The 23,219-nt window shown below is 35.7% G+C and overlaps 4 protein-coding genes across 5 annotated transcripts; 2 read left to right on the forward strand and 2 right to left on the reverse strand.

The window, feature by feature from the left end:
* Nucleotides 1–234: 234 nt before the first annotated feature.
* LOC113506995 lies at nt 235–4,838 on the forward strand. Of its 2 annotated transcripts, none has more exons than XM_026889846.1 (3): nt 235–412; nt 1,734–1,924; nt 4,627–4,838. In XM_026889846.1, the coding sequence occupies exons 2-3, from the start codon at nt 1,748–1,750 to the stop codon at nt 4,786–4,788; spliced, it is 339 nt and encodes a 112-aa protein (XP_026745647.1). In that variant the 5' UTR covers nt 235–412; nt 1,734–1,747; the 3' UTR covers nt 4,789–4,838. The 2 variants fall into 2 exon arrangements, with proteins under 2 accessions (XP_026745647.1, XP_026745648.1); XM_026889847.1 differs by lacking the exon at nt 235–412 and adding an exon at nt 747–852.
* Nucleotides 4,839–5,030: 192 nt separating this feature from the next.
* LOC113506996 (nipped-B-like protein) lies at nt 5,031–17,276 on the reverse strand. Its single transcript, XM_026889848.1, has 26 exons — nt 16,817–17,276; nt 15,579–15,747; nt 14,934–15,502; nt 13,927–14,135; nt 13,587–13,818; nt 13,341–13,502; nt 13,078–13,265; nt 12,753–12,994; nt 12,018–12,240; nt 11,248–11,484; nt 10,941–11,159; nt 10,681–10,863; nt 9,836–10,600; nt 9,413–9,733; nt 9,168–9,306; nt 8,964–9,088; nt 8,572–8,806; nt 8,313–8,467; nt 7,972–8,236; nt 7,502–7,692; nt 6,868–7,064; nt 6,631–6,754; nt 6,408–6,554; nt 5,838–6,031; nt 5,379–5,556; nt 5,031–5,299 (listed from the first exon to the last, which is right to left on the reverse strand). The coding sequence occupies exons 1-26, from the start codon at nt 16,881–16,883 to the stop codon at nt 5,165–5,167; spliced, it is 5,871 nt and encodes a 1,956-aa protein (XP_026745649.1). The 5' UTR covers nt 16,884–17,276; the 3' UTR covers nt 5,031–5,164.
* A 1,317-nt stretch (nt 17,277–18,593) lies between these two features.
* Nucleotides 18,594–21,143, forward strand: LOC113506976 (dehydrogenase/reductase SDR family protein 7-like). Its single transcript, XM_026889826.1, has 6 exons — nt 18,594–18,925; nt 19,007–19,156; nt 19,375–19,518; nt 19,935–20,154; nt 20,231–20,476; nt 20,549–21,143. The coding sequence occupies exons 2-6, from the start codon at nt 19,019–19,021 to the stop codon at nt 20,737–20,739; spliced, it is 939 nt and encodes a 312-aa protein (XP_026745627.1). The 5' UTR covers nt 18,594–18,925; nt 19,007–19,018; the 3' UTR covers nt 20,740–21,143.
* On the reverse strand, nt 21,132–22,508 carry LOC113506977 (transmembrane protein 11 homolog, mitochondrial). The gene is made up of 3 exons (XM_026889827.1): nt 22,414–22,508; nt 22,045–22,265; nt 21,132–21,772 (listed from the first exon to the last, which is right to left on the reverse strand). The coding sequence occupies exons 1-3, from the start codon at nt 22,443–22,445 to the stop codon at nt 21,492–21,494; spliced, it is 534 nt and encodes a 177-aa protein (XP_026745628.1). The 5' UTR covers nt 22,446–22,508; the 3' UTR covers nt 21,132–21,491.
* Between the last annotated feature and the right edge of the window lie 711 nt (nt 22,509–23,219).

Raw genomic sequence — 23,219 nt, forward strand, 5'->3', positions numbered from 1 at the left:
AAAAAATAACTGCCTACTTACTTACATAGACCTAATTAGGTAGGTATCCTATATAGGCGTCTAAACTGTATTGTCGGGTCACAATTGTTGGCATGTTATTCGGTCAGTGTCCTAGATGTCAATACTGGTTTAATGTTTCTATTTTTACTGGTAATTGTCCAAGATATGTACGTCACTAAGGAACAGAATCGCTCGCTAAGCACAAGCAGGCCTCCCGACTTCGGAAGAAAGTAATTAATTTCAGTCGTATTCTAGTCATACAGCTGTACAGTGTTCTGGGTGTCTGTTCTCTCTCTTTGTATATTTAAAGACGAATACGATTGGAAGCCAATAATAAAATTGTAGATACATCTCGTTTGTTTTGTGTAGTGAACGCGCTATAAGATAGCGCGCCGGTTTCTATCGAGTTTGTGTAAGTAATTTTATTTCACTGTTTAAAATGTGATAGAAACGTCAAAGTTTGTTATGATAAACATTTAAATTATATTTATTTCTTTTTCTTACATAATTTCTTCGTTGGTATAATTATGGGTATAAGTGTAAAAAATTGCGTTCGTAATTTTAAGTGTAAATATTTCATTAGATTCGTCATCGTTTTCCTATTAAAACTCAATTAAAATAGATATGTAAATATTTGATAAAATAAACTTTTAATATGCACTATAGTGATATCAAAATTGGTGCCAAACAATATAAACAATAGTTCGGAACTTTACCGATACAAAGAATGTCGGAGTCGACTACCGATGTCGAAAAAAACATATTTGTCGTTGTGCCAAAAAGTCAATTGAATAAAAAAACTGGGCTGTATTATTGCGCAGCGATTTTCATCAGAGGCTCACTGTGCTGGCTGTAAGATTTATTTTTATCGTATTTGAACCAACGTCAGACGTATACAAAGGCTACTGCGTTCATTCTAATAATACCCATGCACTACTGTTTTATTTATATAAAACAAGATCAATTGGTCAATTTAAATGAAATGTCTCCTATTTTTACACTTATACACTTTGAATATAAGTCCATGTGTAGGTAGGAGTAGGTACCTATGCCTACAATTCAAACTTGTTAATACCATTCTAGATGTAAGGCCCAGACCGATGTATTGTTTAGGATATAAGTAGAAGTCATTAAATTTTGTGCTTTCCATATAATTTTAAGCTTTCGTATAAAAAATAATAATGAGGTAGATAATTAAAATACAATGTTAAAAACTTTCATATTATTTACTTATACTCACTACCACAACTGTATGTTTTGGTGGCGCTTTTGTGTGAGAGTCAAAATGGCGTGTGTAAAAAAGGACCTCAAATAAATAGAGAAACACACTTGATCAGTTGGATAGTTCCTGAGAAATAAAACAACCCATTTTGATTTTGACTCTCACGCTTTTGTTTATCCGGTAGTGACAAGCCTACTTGAAAGTTATAATTTACTAGATTTTGCCCGCGTTCTCGCCCTCGCATAGGTATCGCAGCCAAATGTAGCCACATGCTACAAGCTTCGAGTACAAGCTATTCTTATACCAAATTTCATCAAAAACGACTGAGCGTCATGGACATGAAAGTACAGTATGCAAACATTCGCATTCATACCATTTTCAATTAAGTTTATCTTATTACCTATTCCTACAACTAGGCTTACCTATTAGGTACCACTTTTGTCATTTAGTAATTTAACGCAATTTTACACAAGAATAAAAAAAACAATATAGAAAATATTTCTAACTTCAGGCTAGACTATAAAAATGAGTGCTGTAGAAGAATTCGAGGAGGATCAATATGTGGACGTAAACTCGTTGCCGCTAAGGCCACCACAGCGGCTTCTGCCCGCGGAGCGGCCGACGCGGCGTCCGTGGCACCCAGTCATGTGGGACAGCTCCATCATTGGTATCCCACCACCAGAGCACAAGGATTCAGACGAGGTACGTGACAAATTGGTTCTCCCTTAGTTTTTGTTAAGGCTACAGGTTTTTTGGAATAGAGAGCGTTTCATAGGTTGTCTTTAAAGCAGTCGTATTGACCGCTTTAAGGTACCGACTTACTTCCTTTGTACCCTATTCAATAGGGCATTAGAGATGTAAACAAAACATAAAATTAGGTAACGATCAAAACTTAGAATATAATGAGAATTAAAAAGAAGTATACCTCACATGCTGACAACTATGCATTAATTATAGCTGCTAAAAGGTTACCCTCCTTCAACGAAATAGGATAAAGGTAGCCTTAATGAGTTAATAGGTTTAAAAAATCGAAATACCCACGTTTTTAAATGTCACTTCATTCAATAATTATCGAAATCGGTCCAGCTGTTTTATAGTTGTAAATTGCATTCTCATCGGGTTTGAAGCTACCTAAAAAATTTCATCCTGCTAGCTTATCCGAAAGTGACTGAAAATTGAATTACAAAAATCCAACCGGAACGACAAACAAACAAACAAGTAAGCGTATAAAAACGTGGGAAAAACTTAGTTGCATTTTTTAAGTTACTACTTCCAGATATTTTTCTCAAAATTTATGTTATTCCTTGAGTTTCTCGTTTATTAAATTGTTTGTTTTGTTGACTTTTTTAGTGAATATCCGTTACATTAGTATCATTTTAAAACGGGTACCGTAATAACAAACAATCAAAATAGAAAAAAGTTTGAGAATCTTTGCTTTCTTTGTTTAGATATTTTCTTATGTTAACGTGAATAGGGATGAGTAAACTGTAGTATTTTTAAGAAAGGTAGTGTACACGGAGCAGACTGCTTCTATAGCTCGTTGTACTTCACGGTCCGTATAATTAGTTACTCAGACGGATGGCGCAGTGAGCATCCACGTGTATACTGCAGTTTAACATTAATTTATTGCTTTGTCTAGTAGCGGACTATCACTGACCAAGTTCGAAATCATAACTGCTCAATGGCAGTTCCAGCCTATTGATGATGACTACTCAATAAATTGCGTTTAACTTTAGAGCAGACAAAAAGTACAAAGGTACAGGTAGAAGGATTTCGGTTAGGTCCGGAACTAGTCGGGCTTACCCCCCTTATTCATCATCTCAGCCTATTGCCGTCCACTGCTGAACGTAGGCCTCCCCCAAAAAGCGCCAACCCCCGTTATTAAATAAATCATAATGAATCCTTTGGCAGTTGGTAAATTGGCGCTTGTTTGTAGACTTTTGTTGCTGACCATACAGGAGACATAGCAGCCTAATTAATGATTTCGACTCAAGCCAATATTGTGGCAAGCACAATAAGCACATGTTATTGACACACTAGATTTAAATCAGCAGTTGCGATCATGTCAATAATATAGATATCATACTCGTACGAACGGCGTCCGATGATTGACTTCATTCTTGACTATTGGGGCGGCGGCGCAAAGAAACGTGATGTGTCTATGTCGTAAACCCAAGTCTGGCTGATTGCCATGTTTTTCAAATATCTGAATAAAATTATGAACATTAATTTTCACGTTAAAGGAATACTGACGGAGAACATTTTATAAATGTACCTACCGAAGAGATAACTCAAACTGACAAGTAACGTGTTGTTTTTTTTAGCGTTTTAGTAGATACGTATGTACGAAGCAAAGCGGGCCAAACATTTAGTACGCACTGAATTTTATTATCATTTAACAAAATATAGAACAACTAGCTTTTCGCCCGCGTCGAGGTCGGTTATATCGCGTTTCCAAGAGAACTCTTCAAAAGTCAGGGATAAAAACATCCTATGTTCCTTCTCAAGGTCAATTCTATCTCTGTACCAAATTTCATTAAAATCAGTTCACTGGTTTAGACGTGAAAGCGTAACAGACAGACAGACGTACAGACAGACAGAGTTACTTTCGCATTTATAATATTAGTAGGGACTAGTAGGGATTGGTTTATTGTGTCTCGAAAACTACTAACCTAGGAAGGCGCCAGTAGTTTTTATATACCTAATCTGCATCATTGTTCATCATTCGATAGCACACCATTTTTTTCTATTTAGGCATAATGCGGCTAAATAAATTTTATCAACAGGAAACGCCTTTATGTATGTATTGACGTTAATAAAACTGCCATGACGTACAGCGATTTAAAATACCCGTTGCGCAGTGAGATATACATACATGCACTCCCATCTTTTACAAATTCTTTTCAACTTGATTTTCAATGAGAGATAGGTACGTTATTAGATTCCGTAATCAATATTCCCTTTAATTTATAAGCCCTTGGCGAAAAAATAATATTATAATAGGGTAAATATTTGCTCAATCACTAAAGCAACGTTTTGAAGACTAATTGGGCAACTGCAGAACCATGTTTTCAAAAAGAAACTCAGGAAATGGTTGGAATAACTATGTTGAATTCACTTTTAGATTAAAAATATTGCTACGCTAATAGCACACAATATTTTAGGAGTTTGCTGCAGCGAAAAAGATTAAATAAAAAATAACTGTATGTCAGAATTAAAATCGCTTTAATGTTACATTTTAAGAAATTATAATAAAAATATATACACATAAATCACATGTTTATGTTGCGTAAAATATTGTTTTAATTACAAAACATTGTGTACTATTAATATAGCATGTTTTAACTGGATTTAAAAGGACGTCGATCAGTTTTCAGTCTCAAATAATGTATTTTCCATTCCAGCCGCAGCCAGAGGGCAGAGAGTACCCGCACAAGCAACGCATACGTAACCTTCGGAGACTCATCGCCGACGGCAAGGTGAAGCCTACTCCAGAGACACTAATATTTTTCCTTTGTAATAAATTCGCAGTTTCTGAAGATAGGGAAAAGAAGGTCCATGTTTAATATAAGGTGCACGGCGAAAGCTTCAAGTATTAATTTTATGTATAATGTAACCGTATTATATAATTTTGGTTTTGTACTCTGAAAAATGTAAATATAAAATGATATTTTTAAAGTTGCGTTATCACTTTAATACCCTTAACATTGAAATATGTACAAATATAACACATCGATCGATCGGACACCGTCGCGACTGTTCGAGCCGAGCCGGGTCGGGGGGCGGGGCGGACTTGCAAAGACTCGAGGCGGAGTAGGTACATATACTTTATATTCTCATAAAAATTATCTACACACAAGACTTTTAATATAAAAACAAAATCGAGTTTCTCAAATACAACTTATATAAAGAAGTCGGGCGTGGGCGGTGTGGCACCTAGCGCTAGGTGGCGGGCGGCGGCGCGGCGGGCGCGGCGGCGCCGGGCGAGCCCCCCGCGCCCGCCGCGCTGCCGCCGCCCCCGCCCTGCTCCTCGTCCTCCTCCTCCTCGGGGTCGAACTTCAGCATCAGCTGCTTGAACTGCCAAGTAAAAACGAACGAGTCAGTAACATAGCACAATTCGAGGGTAATGCAGAGTCAATAAGGCGCCAAGCCTTACCTCGAGATAGTCATCGACGAGTCGCCGCCTGCCACGCTCGTCTAGTTCGTCAGCCGTGCGATCCTCGTCTAGTAACTGTGCAATCGTTGCTTTCGGCTCAAAGATAGGCGCGTGACGTCGCGACACTGCCTTCTCATAAACCTTCACGTTCTCCGACGGAGAGTATTGATTGATTTTCCTGAAAATTGGCATACATATTTTTAAACAAAGATTGCAATTACAGCGAAAAGAAAACAAAAAGAGAAACCAAAGATATAGCTGTGTTTAGAAAGTTATTTAAAAGAAAATCTAAGTTTATTATTTTTTGTGACGTAATAATGTTAAGTTGAGAAAAGGTATTTAAAATGTACCCAAGATTTTATTGGGGGTTGAGTCCACAATCTTTGAACATTTCCACTGATTTAGACAATAAGTTTAGATTTTAGTTTAATTAACTGTATAGAATAGTGAAACATTTACGCGTCAGTGAAGCCGTAGAGCTGCTTGAGATGTTGCTTGAGCACGAGCAGCAGCAGACAGCCCCGCGCCTGGCGCATGGCGTCGCGCAGCGGCCGCGTGCTGTCGGGCAGCTGCGCCAGCAAGCTCTCCGCTTCCTCGTCATCCTCCTCCTCGTCTAAGGGCTCCTTCTCCTCCGTACTTGGTTTATTTAAACCCTACAACATAAGAATGTAAACTTGCATTGTTAATTCCGAATGTATGATAAAGATTGTCTTTAACGCCTAAAATAACTAAACTTTATTGCTGCGGTAACCTGCAGCTAGACAGAAAACGGGGTATAAGTTGGTAATTATACTCCGAACCTTACTGAATATCCAGTTTAGTTACCTTTTATAGTAAAGAGGTAACTAAACTGGATATTTAGTTTAATTCATGCGTATAGATGGCTAAAAACGTAACAATAGCAGAATAGCAGAACTTAACTTGTGTTTAAATATTTGATCAAAAAGTCAGTTCATCTAGTAATCAATCTTAAGTTCATTCATATAAGGTTTTCATAAAGTAACTTGATTGGACTTTCGATTTTCTCACCTCACGAAAAAGCTGCAATAAATTCGATCCTGATGTCGAAATAATGATATCAATGTGATGTATAATAAATAATGGTTCATCTTGAACTTGGAATGGAAAGTAGCTCAAATTATCCGCCAGGTACAACATTTGATCCAATGGAGCAGTCTGAAAAAAAAACTAATATTAGACGAGATATCACAAAATAAATAAAAATTGAAATTAAATTAAATTCAACACTTACAGAAACGTCATCAAACTGCTTGAGTAACGACAAGACCAAAGCGCGTCGCTGTGGCCGCGTATTACGCAGTAATGAGTAAAGGAAACCATTGAGGGCAGTTGGCAACTCATCCTGGTCTTTTTTCCTAAAAGAAAAATGTACTTGGTTATTTTGACAAAAAATATCTTTAAAAATCTTTGTCATGGTACTCAGAAATTGATAAACAATATGATTACAAATTGTTGTAACTCCAATTACCTGAATCCTCGTATAACTCCTTCATTGGCATTCACTTGCAGAATCTTTTGTAACTGATATGAGAGCTTAATACCCAGCTGTGCCTTCATGTGAATGAAGCCAGGATACTTCTTGTCAATCTCTTGTAAATGCTTATCAGCTGTGTGAGACACCGTTACTTCCAGGTCTGTACTCATGCATATCAAATATGGAACAATCTAAAACAGAACATCATACACGATCAAAACATCATAGAAATGTTTAAAAATGATAAAATTTCTAGAATGCAGATTCTTTCTATACTCTAAAATATTTTAATAATCATAAGACGATGTATTGTGCAATAAAAATAAAGGATTTACACTATGAACCAAAATAAATAGCGATTATGCGTAATATATTTTTTGGACTATTTAAAGAACTATAATTTGTTTTACATTTAAAACTATATTAAACTAAACTTACTTAATTATAGACAAAAAAAATAAAGGTATACAATGCAATCTGAATGAGAAGTAAATAGATTTGAATCTGAATTTGAAACTAAAGCAAAGTACTATTTTGTTTTTATACTCAATAATTTTCTTCAGTATCCTAGGTATAAGATAGTGTTCAAAATATGAACATGTAATAATTGTAGTAGGAGTGTGCGTACCTGTACAGGATGCACGAGTCCCTGCGCGAGCACGAGCTGCACGACCTTCATGGCGCTGGAGCGGACCACGGTGCTCGGGTGCAGGAACGAGCCCAGGATCTCCTTCAGGTACAGCTGGATCACCGTCGACGCCATGCCCGACGACACGTCGCCCATCTCCTTGAGATTCTCGTGTTTTGACCTCTTTGACCCTATTGAAACACACCAGATATATTAAGTTCGATTTGTATTTTATTAAGCGACTCCCGCATTAAGGCATTTAATCCTTGTGTCGCGGCGGTTATCACACATTCAAGTCATATGCACAAAGACGCCCAGACCCCGCGCAGTCAGTTCTAACTCTTGTATTGTATGTGACCTATCAGATGGAGCTAAATATCGATAGCCTAGTTTTCGACTTTGCGTATAGTGGTCAGCAGCGATATTGCGACGACGGCAAAAATTTGAATAAATTTGAAATAACTACTTACATTCTTTGTCTTGTCTAATCATCCTCTGCTCTTCTTCTTGTAAGTACATTTCAATATTTCTGAGGACGTCCGCTTTCATCTCTACTGGGGCCAAGTCTGACGTGAGCAGCTGATGGTAGAACTCTTTGAGTTCGGGACGCAACATGAACTCGTAGTGCCGCACACACACAGAACCTAAAGCTTTGAGCGTATGCGAAACGAAATCTTCATCCTCGAGACCAACGAAAAACATTAACGTTGAGAAAATTTGTTCTTTTATATCTCCCTAGAAAAAAAAAAAAAGTGCGTTACAAATAGATTTATCACAATCACACTTTATTTTCTCATTATATTGTACTTACAGGCAATCCTTCTATAACCGTAGATTCGGTGAAATCAAAGTACCGCAACAGTAAACCTACAATAAATAACGCACGACGAAAGTAAGGTCTTGAATGCAAGCCTCTAGTCATCTCAGGATTCCGCTGCCAACAATGCTTCCATTGAAGAAGTACACCTAAAACATAATGTCAAAATAAAAAATCAAGCCATATGAATAACATGCGATTTTTTTAAAAATTTTACTACTTTAATAGTATTGTTATCTTTTAGGAAACTCACCGTGGTATTTATTAAAAACATCCCTAATAAGTTTGTAGTTGTGCGTGAGATTGTTAACAATAGCAGCGAGGCAGGCGATGCAGGAGGCTATAACTAGTTGTCCGCGTTGCAGGATGAGCTTGACGGCGTCTTCCTCTAGCTGCGCGAGGAACACCTCGCTCGGGTGCTCCATCAGCGGGACCACCAGCTCTAGCGTCGACGCGACCGTCGACATTATCTGCTGCTCATACTGGTTCTGAAAGCAGGGTGGACCACATTTAACTATCATCTTTTTATCGCATAACAATTAGAACAGACCGCAACAAAGAATATATAAATTTTACTCCGTTGGGTAACTATAAACTGTACATAGTTAAATTATACATTACCCATGAAACTACGATAATACATACCTGACACTTTAAACTGAGGTATGGCTGCATAGTTAATGCATGGTTCACTAACAATTGAGGCCTAATTTTCGCAAACAAATGCAATGTGGAGAGACAAGCTAAAATTCGCTGCGACGAACCAGTCCCTGAAAAAACAGTTAATGAATATTCATCCTTTCCCCAGTGGTACTTGTTAAACATAGACAATAACTTTAAATTAGTTACCATCAGCGCTTGTTTCCTCTAACTGAAGTAAATTCTCAATGAGACAGTCTACTATTTGCTGGCAAGCTAACAACAGCGATTTAGGTGGTTGGTATATAATTTTAGTCGAATCATCTTTATCTTCCTTAGGTTTGAACAACTAAAACAAACGGACATTATCTTAATACTGTTGATAGATGACAATTTATTCTATAAGATAGAGATTAATCTGTGTGTACATGCATTAATTTAAAGAATATACTCACACTAGTCAACAATTGCTGAAACCATTCAAGACCTATGTCTCTGGAAGATATAACAACATCTGTGATGTTCAACACCTTCCTGGTGAGCGGGTCGGCGGTGGCGGCTGTTATGTCGAGCGCCCCCGGCCGCGTCGTGTTCGCACACGGACTAAACCACATGTTTTGGAACACTTCCATCACTAATTTTCTTATACCTTCTTCATCATTTACTCTCCTAATCATCTTCACACAAATCTCAGGTATTTTCGGAAATTCTGGGCACTCTATACAGATGTCTTTTAGAATTTTTATAACACGTTTACGCACCGATACACCAGTGTCCTAGAAGATGGAACATTAGGCATAAATATATGACTTTAAATCACTTAACACATTTTGCGCCGATTGAATAGCACTGCTAATTATTTACTTTAATTCACTCACCAATATTCTATTTGAGAGCATTCCATAATATTTATCAATGAGGTCAGGTCTGCTGAGCACGAACTTTCCTACGAGATCAACGGCAGCTTCTCGCACTGCCGTGGACTGATCAAGAAATGATCGGTTTACCCCGATCTGCATGTCAGGCCGCGCCAGTACTGCCGGGTCGGCTTCTACTATCATCGCAAGGCACTTCATCGCCTTTGTACGAATAGCTATTGTATTTTCACATAAAATAACAAGAATTTTCCTTAAGTATCTGTCAAAGCTTTGAGAAAACGACCTCTTTGAGGCCAAGTATTGCGAGATTAATTCTGCTCCACTATAATCAATGTATGATTGCATCACTTGCACTTGAGTTCCACCTTGGTACCGAAACGGTCGTATTTTTTCAAGAAAGAAATGCTTTCGCCGTTCTATTGTTTTAAACTTCTCCGCCGATATAAGGGCACTAGTGGCGAGTTTTTTGTCAGCCTTGGATTCCTTAACGCGACGTCCATCATCATCACTATCATCGTCCGGTTCAGACTCCTCCTCACTCGATTCATCCTTGATGTAGCGTTTCTTCGATTTGTTTTTTGGTCTCTTAGTCGGAGATGTACTTTTCGGCTGAACTACCATGTCCCTATACCACTGAGTGATGTAAAAATGACGAGCACAGTTCCAGGCTTGATCTTTCTGCCCATTAATAGCGAGGTAGTCCAGCAATACCCTCTGTAAGAATTCTGTCCTCTCTTCGTCTTCATCTAGCCCCGAAGTGGTATTCTACAGGAAAAAAAACAAGTTTAGAAGAAGTTTGAAAGTAGCAAGACAAGCAGAAAAGCCGAAGAACAAGTCGTAGTAACCTGAGTCTGATTGCCGTCTTTTTCCTCTTCGGCGCGGATGTCTCTGACCACAGCGTCCATGGTAGCCAGCTTGGCTCGCGAGAGCACACTGTCCCGCCGCAGACGAGCCGCTACTAACCCTAAGTACTCCAGCGATGCAACACGAACCGACATCTCCATCGATTTATCTGACATGTACTTTACCTAAGAAAAAAAACAATTAGTATCGAAAAGAGTTCCATACGTACACGGCTACATCTACTTGAAATAGTATTACATACCAACATAGTTCCAAGTAGACTCAGCAGCAGTTCAGTAGCAGGCCACTCTGGCTTATTCACTGTGGTGAGTAAATCGTGTACGAAATTTTCGAACAATGGCCTGAAGTCGATCTCTTCATTGCGACTCCGGCACTTGTTCAGGAATGACGTGAGGAATGTACCGCCTACACTAATTGCTGCTTCGTATTTAGATATTATCATAAGGTCTTTATCTACACCCTGCAAAGTAATACATGGTTTAGTCGATCAGGCTGAAGAACTCTTACCACAGTAAAATCCTAGTAATTAAGACAAAGTTTAAACTTACTTTTTTACTGTCAGAAGCCTCAGGGTCCTTATCCTTATCTTGCGACTTGCACAATGTTTCCGGCAGCGTAACAACACACTGCACTAGTTGCAGAACTAATGCCGTCAACATTTGGATTTGTTGATTTGAACTTAGTTGGAAGGATCTCAAGTTATGTTTAGAGCTCGGTATGCGAGCTATCGACGCTAATATATCTTCTAACAAGAGACGACGATGTTGTTCGTACTTCGTAAATATCTGAAATAAATATTTATTATGAATCAAATATAATTAAATTAGTTTTAACCCACGACGCAAAAAGTGTCAAAGTTTGACTTGTTTGTCTGCCGGTCCGTGGTATCATAGCTCACGGATTGAGCGATTTCAATTATTGTGTATTAAAGGTGAATTAGGTGACGGTTCTTTTTTGTAAATAATCGCTAGAGTGTTAAAGTTGTAGGGGGTAAAAGTGGGGAAAAATGACAGAGTGCCTGCAAATATTCTTGATTGGGGGGTGCACATTTAAGTGCACTTCAATGTGCACTGAAATGGAGATGATTTGTCACATTGGTTAATGTTTTTTGTTCATATTAACTAAGTCCAATCAAACTTAGTGAAAAGAAAGGAAAATCTTGAATTATACTAAAAACTTGCTGCATGTCAATACACAAGGCATTTAAATCTCTTTGGGAGTTCCTAAATTTGAGTTTTACCGTCGGTTTTTTGCTGGCTCTGCATGATGAAAATGTTCTAAATTATCGAGCATTACGAATAACTGGGATGTGACTCACCGTAGTTACGAGTTTGAGCGCACTAAGCTGCAGCTCACTAACGTTCTCGACGAAGAAGGGCGAGACGCCGACGGTGGAGGCGTGCAGCACGGTGGTGTCGGTGAGGTGGTGCGCCGCGAACAGCTCGGCCAGCAGCGTCACGGACTCGTGCGCGTGCGTGTACAGCTCGCGCGTGGCGCGCCCGCCGCCCGCGCCCGCGCCCGCGCCGCCGCCGCCGCCCGAGCTGCGCCGCGCCGTGCTGCCCGCGCCGCCGCCGCGACGCTTGCGCCCGTCCACTGCGCACAACGTACTCACTGTACTCATAGCTCGGTCACTAATCAATGAGATGTACCACGATGATCCCAGGCATATATCAATGAAATGGCAATCGCCTACGTATTCAGAGAACCCTTTTATGGGATCCTTATTTTAAGAACGGTAAAAATTATGATCGATCAGAATCAAAGTTATATAGCATTTCGTTGAGCTTTCAATCAAATAAAATCTAATCAATGATGCAAAACTTACTGGGTGATTCTCAAGAAAAAAGCAACAAAAGTTAAGAACGTAATTATCCAAATTATTAAAGGAACTGTAGTGTTTAAATATTAATATTCTACGCCGTCTATTAATAGTCGTAGTACTAGATAAAAAATAACATTTAATGAACAATTTACACTATAAGTGTGGGGATAATGACATTCTTAAGTTATATTAGTTTTTCCCTGACAATTACCCAACTATTACAATAGTTACTTACCTTTCTTCTTAGAAGTACTCTGAATGCTATACACGGGATCGTAAACACAATAAATTGTGTTGTTGAGTTGGAATTTTATGAACATTATTATCCTATCTATAACATCTTCTAGAAATATGCGTTTCGGCATATTAGGGGAGGTCATTACGTATAGGGACGTAAGACATGCATCCGATGCACACATGACCCTCTCTAATGCCGACTCCATCCATATTTGTCGCATTTCCTCACTGTCCTCCTGTAGAGACAAAATATGGTTGTAAGTGTAACACTTCGCGTATACGCTTATCTAGGTTTTAACGTAAAAATTTAATTACTTACTGGGTCACTGACTAAAGACATTTTCTCAGCCGCCCTGATATTTTTCTCCAATATGTTTAATAATCGAACTAATCTGTCTGCAGGTATAGCTTCCATAGCACCAAGATTTTTTAGTTTTGCTGCTTCTGAACATAGTTCCTGCAGCTGATAACGCGGCAGTAGTAGTTCTTCAGGTATGTCTGTGCCCTCTGTAACCAAATATTTATTTAATAATGGCTATTAAATAAATTTATTAGGTACTAAATGGTTTGTTTTTTTCTTACCCATTTCGTCGGTAATTAGTATATCATCGTCAATAGCTTCGAATACTGATTCAATCAATTTATTGAAGCGCTGGTACGTATTTGTCTCCATTAATTCATCTACAGATAACATTTCTAGCACAGGTACTAATCTTCGTTCTACCTTCCGTAGTTTCGGCCGCACTGAAAAGATAGCAAAAGTTATCATTGATAAGTTTAGCTCTGTATTAACGTGGACATGTTATTTAGCTTTTGGTTTATACATACCTATAGCAGCTTCAGCCTCTTCCCTTTTACTAGCTTCTTCATGTTTCCTCTTAACAGCTTCCCAATTTTTCTCTCTAGCTATATCTATCGCCTCTCTTTCTTTATCTACAGTATTGTTACCACTATTCGCCTTTGCTTTCAGTGGCATGTTATCATCAGAATCTGATTCTAGAGTACTATTTTTCCTTGATCTATCTTCAGTTCCAAACTCATGCTTTTTTAACAATCCCTCCTAAAAATATATGAAGTGTAAAGTAACATGAATTATGTGGTTTTATTAAGTCGCAAATGTTGATCAGTGTTATGAGCTTAAAAATAACTTGAAGATTGGTATACTTACGGATAAACGACCAAGTTTCACAACAGGGTATCTGTTATTCAAGACTGAACTTTTATTAGGATCCTGCTTGTCTGTGTTACTATTTTGAGCTTGTTGTTGAAGCGCGTACGGCGCTCCCATCGACGGCTGAGGCACTTGCGGCTCTTGACGTAATGGCGAAGGCGCCACACTAGCTTGTGCTGGTGATTGCCCTGTCCTTACATTACCATCTAAAAATATAAGGGAGAATATTATTAGACCCTTGTAGATCTTATTGGACAATTGAAAATATCCCATCTTTGTAATAAATATTTGGCCTGCATAATTCCGATCAATGAATATTGGTAAACCAAAATATAGCATATTTAAAGATTTATTTTAGGTATAGGTCTTTTTATTTAATCCTTTTTTTCTCATATCAAGTATGCCTTTTAATATTCACGTCTTAATAAATAAACATTGTTAAATTTATCAAATAAACCATTAAAAAGAAATCACAATTACAATCAGATTTTGCTACAAACACATCTTTATAAATTATTTACATAATCAATAAATCATTTCATTTAAAAATAAGTACCAATATAACATCACAAAATAGGAAATAGAGTAATGAAGTTATACAAATTATGTATAAAAACATTTAAGATGGTGATCATTTCCATATATATAAGCAGGAGGTTAAGCATTAGTCATTAAAACGAAATTAATGTACATTTTTTAAGGTACTTAAAAATAGTAAACAATCTTATTGTGTCCTTTATACAAGAACATATTAAATAAATAATCAATTTATTTATGTTGTCTCTTTGATTTGATCTTCATTGTTGTTTTAAATAGCTTTTTAAAAGCAATTTATTATTGAACTTCTTTAGTTGAATTTTTAGACAAAAAGACATAGCAAGATTGTTAGTAAGTACATAAACGAATGGAGTATTAATACATGCCGAAATATAATTGTATATTAGCATAACTTTTAACATACTGAATTAAGTCATTTCACAATTAGTGATTGAATCTATTTATACCTTGCTCAAATGCCTTCTCTTGTAATTGCATAAGTAATCTCTGTTGATCAGGTTGGTTTCCGGGAGACATTGAAAGTGGATCCTTATCATCACCCAAATTAGTACCATAATTCCTACCGTCTTGTACTAAACTATTAAAAAACCCCCCATTTTGTGGATTTGAACAGGATGTGTTCGACAAAGGGCTTGGATACATATTGGAAGAGTTTCCACTGTTCCAAATGGGGGATACACTGTTATGTGCAGTGTTATTTATTTGGTTTCCCGGCCTGGCTTGTGAGGGGGGAGAGCCCATGTTTACATGGGGTGATGATTGACTGGGGGTAGCAAGTGACTGTTGGTTGGGAACAGATGCTGTTCCATGAGTTGATGGACTTGATGGCACAGCATTAGGAGACATTCCATTGAACTTATTATGTGGGAGAAAGGTGGAAGTGCTCCAATGGGTCCTTGGTGGTGGTTGCTCAAAGACATTGGGGTTTACATTTATGATTGCTCTCAATAGTTCTGGTAGAGGTTGTGGAGATGGAGGATTTGATGTGTTTGCCATGTTATCATCTTTTAAATCTCTGAAAAAAAAAATATTGATTTAAATATTTAGATGAACAAGACTCAATTTAAAAGCATTTAAAACAATATATTTACATGTGCGATACTGAGGTCTGCATAAGGGACTGTAGTAGCAGCGACACTAAATTGTCATCGCGCGTTGCAAGCAAGATGGCCGCCTCTTCAGCAACACGCGGATGAAATAACTGGGATTTGTTGTTGAGTGTAGAGGGCAGCGGAGCAGGTAGTGGTAACACTGGTAATACTAAAACAAAAAAACAATAACATTTCAATCATAAGCCATCCTAAAATTACAAGTACAATAAAATTTAAAATATTTATATTTCTGTACAGTCCAATCAAAATTATTATCTCTAAAAAAGCAATAATCATTCCAATAAAAATATTTGTTAGTCCATACAAGTTGTGATCAGCTAGCTAGTTTAATGGAAGGATTAAACCACTTTTTTATTTACTCCTTTTCTCAAGTTATTATATTAAGCACAGAAGAGATAGCTATATAGAACTTGACTACGTAATCATGCCAATCATTAAATTATTATTCAGTTCTTATTGGTATACCGTTTTATTATTTGATTGTATCTCAGTGGTGTATTTAATTATGATTATCTTTAAAGTATGCAAAACACTTGAATTTGAGTATGACTATATGCTTACAATATCAGACAGTTTACATGCTTTGACATAAAGACTTAAAAATAATAATAATATTTATGTTTTTTAAATAAACAAGTGATTTCTAGTTTAATAGTTCTGAAATGATATAAAATTAGCATACAAGTATATCTTGTTTAATGAGATGATAATTTCACAGTTTCATACTAAAATAGTAAAGAAAACTTTCAACATTTAATTGTAATTTGAGTTTTTATTTGCAATAATATCCTTTATTTACATCTTATTAGAAAATGTAAAAGGTCCAATTTAATTTACAACTCTATAGGAAAGTTCTCACTGCAAGAGGTCTTTGACCTGTAGATGGCCAGTTACAGGCTAGTATAATTATTATCATCATATTTAAATCCTAGGCATCATTATAGGTTTTCTGTAACCTAATAATTTATAGGTTTTTTAATCCAGTTGCTAAACTTGTGGACATTTGTTATCAAATACCAATAAATTTTAACTTTAATAAGGTTACTTCGTTTTTTTTATGGTTGTTATGGTCTAATGTATACACAACACTGAATAGATTCAGTGATACACAATAAGCATTCAACTAGGTAAAAGTCTGATGAACTAAGAATATATAACTGTTTTATAATGTAAATGCTAGTTGTCAGATGTACTCATAATGTAGCTCACATACTTACAGTCTGTCAAGCTGGCTACTCCTGCTAATGTTGTAATAGGGACACTTGGAATATCCCTTTCATTCATCTTGATTAAACAATTTATTTTCTCAGGCCCACTAATATTTTCCTAGAAGTTAAAAAGAAAGCCTTTGCTGTGGTACTATAAAACACACCATACAAAATTGTTTGCGTAGTCGTAGTTTCCATCATCATTTTACTTTCCACTCACGTAACACTTAGCACAAGAAATGTCCAACATACTCTATTGGCAATTTAATATAACGTAGCGTTTCACGAATTATTAAAGTAACATCAAATCTGAAGATTGTTGTGAAAATGGGGCAGCCGTCAATTTGATGCTTTGTTGTGCGTTGTGCATCAAAACGAAGGTCAGCGCATCTGTACGACACTCCCATCAAAAAGTATGGAAACTAGTTGGTCTGGCACTAAATCATTTTTCGATTAATATGTAGCAAATACTCACTGAAACATTATGTTAACTATGTCTAATTTATTTATCCAGGACAAATCAAACATAATCCCAACATTTAGATAATCAAGAAATTATGAATTGGTGTTGCCAGTACACAAAACTTTTCACCACATGACGCCAAAAATATTTTTAGTGCTGTGACCATAGATAAAACGCAAGAAAATTGCGTGGAAAAGCTGTTTTGTTTTGCGATCATGATCATCTTTTTTTAGTTGTAATAGAACACTTGAAATAACACCATAATTTAAATTCAAATAGTGGGTGCATATGAATAAAATGGCTGTAAAGTTTTCTGTAAATATTAAGTTGGCTGTCGCCTTTTTCTTGCCCCATTTGAACTACGGTTATTTTTAATAATGATGAGCCTTATAGGACTCCAAGACGCGTTTTAACATCGATTTCCGTCTAGCCAAGATTCAAACACTACACTTTCCTAATACTACAGCGAGATTGAGTTAACACCGTGAACGAATCAAATGGTAAGGCATAGCGAACTTTTTTATGAGAATGTAAACATGGAAAATCTAGACATTTATTTAAGCCAAATTAAAGTTACAGACTCCAAGTACTTAAGTACTTATGATATAATTTTAAATAAAAACATTAAAGCTTTGTCAATAGGCTCCTATTGTTATAAAATCATTAATTGATATTTCCCATGTAAGAAGTCAATGTAAAATAATAAAGTGCTTACGTACGGAAAAAGTAATCAGGGAAGTGGCATAAGGCAATTTAAATACAATGAGCATGAAATTGGCTCCATTCACCAAGGTTTGGGAAGCCTTAGAAGAGATAACGGCGAAATTTTTTGGGTTAAGAATTTCGCTCCCACAATGCAAGATATCGCGAACGCATAGGAAAAAGGCGGGATCTTAAATGTTAAGGTTTTTTATTAGAAGCCAGAAATATTATTTTTAAAGCATATACTCATGTCCGTATTCATATGTGGGTTCAGCCAATTTTCTATAACCAAGATTAACAAAATAGTATCAGGTATCTCGAAAAAAACATGCCATCATAAATTAATGTAAATAAATCGCAAAATATGCTTAAACCCGTGGTCCACAATAGGCCTGTTTATGCATTTGAATTACCGCACTAAGAGTACCCCACTTCTTTTTCTATTTCAGTCTTAATTTACTTACAATTAATTATACGGTCCAAAAAGTGACCAGGCCAAAAGAGGCATCATTCATTTGTATGATAATAGAATTATGTGCAAGTAAGACTTTTTTAGACAAAGAAATTGCTTGTTTCTGCGTTAAAATTTAGATCACTATCGAATATAGATTTGAGTATGATATTTACCTTTTTAGACCGGAACGGAATTTCAGAATTCTATTCAAAGATGTTTCAGTAACACCCTGTTCCCGTCACATAATCTGTCAGTGTCAAACGGCCTGAAACGGTCTATTGACAAAAACGGGCTTTCATTTAGGTCATTAACAGTGTTTTGATAGCAGTGATAATGAAATAATAAACTCGTCTCTATTATAGATTTATTATCACTAGAACAAAGTTATTCCAGGAATTAGCATCAGAACCCAGAAAGTGTTTACAGCACCCGAATTACGGTCTGCATTTTATTCCCGGTGTTTGAGTGTCGACTTTTGACCGGTTAAGTGATCCAAAAGGTATTTTAATCATTATAAGTTTAGTATATTAGTAACATATTATGATTAAAACAACTCTCTATTGCTCATTTAAAATTACAGGTTGATACTGCCATGAAGTTGCCTAGCAATGCAGTTCAGTCACTTTCTTGGTACTTTAAGTACGTTGGTATACCGTTGGCGACTTGGGTAGCGATGTGTAAATTATTTGATTGCGTTTCAAAAAGGCGGCGAAGGGCTCTGCAGGGCAAGGTAACCCATCTGAAAATTATCTTGAACATTATTCCAGTGTTTTCTGTCGACTTGATTGTAAACTTGTTTCTATAAGAGAAAGCTTCTTGCCACACATGCATTTTCATACTTATTAAAGAAACAAAAAGTTAAATAGTTTACCTAACTAAATGTAGGTATTTAATGATCTGTAATTTTATTAATTTCCATTGTAATCCTTCTCAAAACTTATATTTCAGGTGGTTGTTATAACTGGTGCTAGTTCTGGAATAGGAGAAGCCCTAGCCCATGCATTTTATGAACAAGGAAGCAAAGTTGTTTTGGCTGCGCGTAGGAAGCCAGAGTTAGAAAGAGTAAAGCAAGAACTTATGTCAAAAAATGTGGTATGTCTTTATTAAAGTTATCATACAAAAATATTTGAAATAAATAATAATACATGTTTGACATTATGATGGAATTTTCCTCATACTTGTACCTTTGACATTGACTCTGCCATGTATACAGTAATAGATATAGTATGTACAGTATGTCAGTATTATATGTACTTTGATCATTAGATATCCAATCCAATCATAAATAATTCCCTATCTGATAGTTGGAACCAAAGTCTAATGAATGACTTATGTATGTATCCAGATTAGAGATGGATTAGACTATGAGTACTACAACTAATGAAATCATTGTTGTAGTTTATCTACTCATACATACTACACAACCAATTGCTCATAACATTTATTTGGTCAAAAGCAAAACATTTTATTTATTACTGTCATGGTTGACCTTATGGTGTTATTTTCAGTCTATTCCTACTTTGGAACCTCTAGTATTGGAACTGGACCTAGCAAACTATGAACATTTGGATTCTTTTGTAAACAATGTTTATAAAGCATGTGGCCATATTGACATCCTAATCAACAATGGTGGTGTCTCACACCGTGGCTCTATATTGGATACTAAAGTTGAAGTTGATAAGAAAATTATGGCAATTAACTACTTTGGATCTGTATCATTGACAAAAGGTAAAATTAACTTTTGTTTTTCTGTAATTAAAGAAAATGTTAGACACATTAAAAGTGAATAAATTTTTTGTTTTAGAATGTTTACCTAAAATGGTAGAGCGCAAGACTGGACATATTGTGTTTGTTAGTTCAGTTCAGGGTCTGATAGCTATACCGGGGCGATCTGCATATGCTGCCTCAAAGCATGCCATGCAAGCATTTGGTGATTCCCTACGAGCTGAAATGCACCAACATAATATCAATGTGACAGTTGTGAGTCCTGGGTATATAAAGACAGCTATATCTTTGAATGCTTACACAGGATCAGGTGATGCTCACGGAGGTAAGCCAATTTAAGCTAGTGTTTATTATTGTTTCTCTTGAAATATGGGCTTAAGTGATTTTATTGTTCTAGTTATGGATACCAGTACTGCTGCTGGCTTCACACCTGAGTATGCTGCTGACAAGATTCTTGATGGAATTGTTACAAAAAAGAAAGATTTCATTATTAGTCAGATTGTACCTAGTCTGGCTATAACTTTGAGGCATTCCATACCATCCCTATATCATTGGGTGATGGCAAGAAGGGCAACTAAAACTAATTAAAAAAATGCTTGAGGTAAAAATTCATGTAAAAGAACAAATACATACGAACAATTTGAACCTAAGATGTATATTTTCTTTAGTTCTACCTGTAGTAATATTTGACAAAGGCTTACTGAATAAATGATACTCATTTTCTTTATTGGCATGCACAGTTAGTTTTTTTTATATATATCATACAGAACTTATTTAGTTGCCACCTTTGTTTAATTTTAGAAAACATTGCATATGTTATTGTTTTAAAGTTTTAACTGCATTTTATCACTAAGGTGTTGTAGTGATTTTAATTTGTAAATGGTTGTTGTTTAAAGTAGGCTTCCAGGCTGAAAAAAGGATAAGGATATTATTGTGGATTACTTGATATAAGTTTAAATTGTTACACAAATAAAAATCGATTTCAAACTGCATTTTTATTATATTTTTATGATAACAGTGAGGATATTTTATTTCAGCAATCACTGTTAACTTAGCTTTGTAACAAAATCCTCCAATAAACCACTATCACATTTGATTAACTAAAAAGCATCCTTATATTACAAGAAAATATCTTTTGTACAGGCATTTTAAACTAATTCTACCATTAACTTTATAACATTTTTACACTGCATCCTACAACAAATTATATAATTACATTAGTAGACTTCATAAAAACAACTTATTTAGAAAGAAATAATAGTTTTTATGCTTTTCGATAGAGCATTATGCAACTTCCTAATTTAAGCTTAATGCCAATGCAATGCTAGCTGCAGACTATATTATTTAAAAATGTTATACAGTCTCCATAAGCATATTGTGGCAGCAGTTACAGACACAGTGGTATGTAACGTTATTTTTCTCTTATTGTCTGTGTGTACAAGTACAACAGGTGATGCAGACGTTAGATCACTTAACATGGGTAATGTTGACAAATGCCGACGGTCCTTTTCTTCTTGATATTTGCAGCATGGATCCCACTGCCAGGATAGTGTGTAACAACCAGCACAAAGAACAGAAACAATGCCGAAAGGAGCACAGGCGAGTGAACTCCATGCCAGACCTGAAATTATTGATTTTAGTTTTTTTAGTTTTCTACCAAATTATTGAATTAACATTTATAATGAAGGCAACTTGAATGATTATAAATACAAGTAATACGTTTTTTATTTCCTTTGTTTAAAATATTAATTGTACCGTGAGTAAAAGATCAACAATCAATATTTGTTTATTTTTATAATTTATACCCTTTAAAGTAGTAAAGGTAAAATAATACTTTGAAGTTTTAATCCTTTTTTCTCCTTTGTTTTCAATAATGCAAAAATACATACAGACCTGATGCAATGCCACAGAGTCCACTGTAAACAGAAACCTTATGCAAGAGGTTCCCTACATAAATCCACCGAGCTGTTTCTTCTCCAAGTGGTTCTGGCTCAATTACAATAACGCTAACGCCGGCCTCCAGTGCTCTTTCCAATTCCATTTCAAATTTAATGTGAGCATTTTCACTATCATAAACTTCTCTTATGATCGCAACACTGGATGGCTTTAGATCTCTATAAACAAATCACGGTTATGTAATAATGAGACCCCATTATAAATGGCGTTACAAAATGAGTATGTAATGGTTTACAAAACATTTCTAACATAGATATTTAACAAATAAAACACAGATTTTGGTAATTTCATTTAGTATTTACAAACCTGTCACTTTCATCAGCCGCCATTTTATACATAGACAATAAATAAAACTGATATGTAGCATAAACGGACGAGATGCGTAAATGGTAAACTTAAATATTAAGTAAAATTATCTTTAAAGTTTCTTAAGTTCGTGTACATTTTCGCGTTTCTTGATTAAATTATTTTTTTTTTGATTATATATATTTTTCTACACAGCTACTTAACGAAAATAAATAATAAAAATACTACATTTTTCGAATCTCGATTTAAACAATATTCTATAATATAATAAAAGTAATTACTTAATTGGAGTTATAAATAATAAAAAGGAGTTATAGATTTTAATGCTGTGAAAATCTATATACTTATTATTAGTAGTTTATATCTATAACAGTGTAAGGTAGTCGTTTTTATAGCCTTTCATGAAAACAGTTATTTATTAACTATACATTCAATACAGGAATATTATGGTAGATCTAAAATAATTTAAAATAATCTGAGGACTGTCATTTTAAACGTAAAGAATTTCTTGTGCCTTTGTACCCAACCTTCTAAGAAGACTTATTGCAAAGAGTATAGTAATACAGTATGGTGGATTATTGTATCAATTGGGCTGGGCTGACACTTTGGGCCAGCACTAAAAACGTCTAAGATTTATTTTTTGCTCAACTTTAGCTATTTCATGTATTAGTAGTTAGATAGTGAATAAAAGCCAAAAACTTACTAATAAGCATTGTGCACATTTTTATTGAGTATTTTTACTTACATTTTAAAGCTTGTGATTAGGTACTTGTTGAAATTGTAATAATTCCAAATCCGAAGATAAT

The sequence above is a fragment of the Trichoplusia ni genome, unplaced genomic scaffold (assembly GCF_003590095.1).
Source record: "Trichoplusia ni isolate ovarian cell line Hi5 unplaced genomic scaffold, tn1 tig00000182, whole genome shotgun sequence".
NCBI lineage: Eukaryota > Metazoa > Arthropoda > Insecta > Lepidoptera > Noctuidae > Trichoplusia > Trichoplusia ni.

Coding starts and splice junctions, on each gene's coding strand:
- LOC113506995 (XM_026889846.1), top strand. CDS start 1,748: ATGAGTGCTGTAGAAGAATTCGAGGAGGATCAATATGTGGACGTAAAC. Junction 1,925..4,626: donor AGCACAAGGATTCAGACGAG/GTACGTGACAAA, acceptor TTTCCATTCCAG/CCGCAGCCAGAGGGCAGAGA.
- LOC113506996 (XM_026889848.1), bottom strand. CDS start 16,883: ATGAATGAAAGGGATATTCCAAGTGTCCCTATTACAACATTAGCAGGA. Junction 11,485..12,017: donor CGCTCAAACTCGTAACTACG/GTGAGTCACATC, acceptor TATTTATTTCAG/ATATTTACGAAGTACGAACA. Junction 7,065..7,501: donor GACTCGTGCATCCTGTACAG/GTACGCACACTC, acceptor GTTCTGTTTTAG/ATTGTTCCATATTTGATATG.
- LOC113506976 (XM_026889826.1), top strand. CDS start 19,019: ATGAAGTTGCCTAGCAATGCAGTTCAGTCACTTTCTTGGTACTTTAAG. Junction 19,157..19,374: donor GAAGGGCTCTGCAGGGCAAG/GTAACCCATCTG, acceptor CTTATATTTCAG/GTGGTTGTTATAACTGGTGC. Junction 20,477..20,548: donor ATCAGGTGATGCTCACGGAG/GTAAGCCAATTT, acceptor TTATTGTTCTAG/TTATGGATACCAGTACTGCT.
- LOC113506977 (XM_026889827.1), bottom strand. CDS start 22,445: ATGTATAAAATGGCGGCTGATGAAAGTGACAG. Junction 22,266..22,413: donor GCGGCTGATGAAAGTGACAG/GTTTGTAAATAC, acceptor ATTTGTTTATAG/AGATCTAAAGCCATCCAGTG. Junction 21,773..22,044: donor ACTCTGTGGCATTGCATCAG/GTCTGTATGTAT, acceptor CAATAATTTCAG/GTCTGGCATGGAGTTCACTC.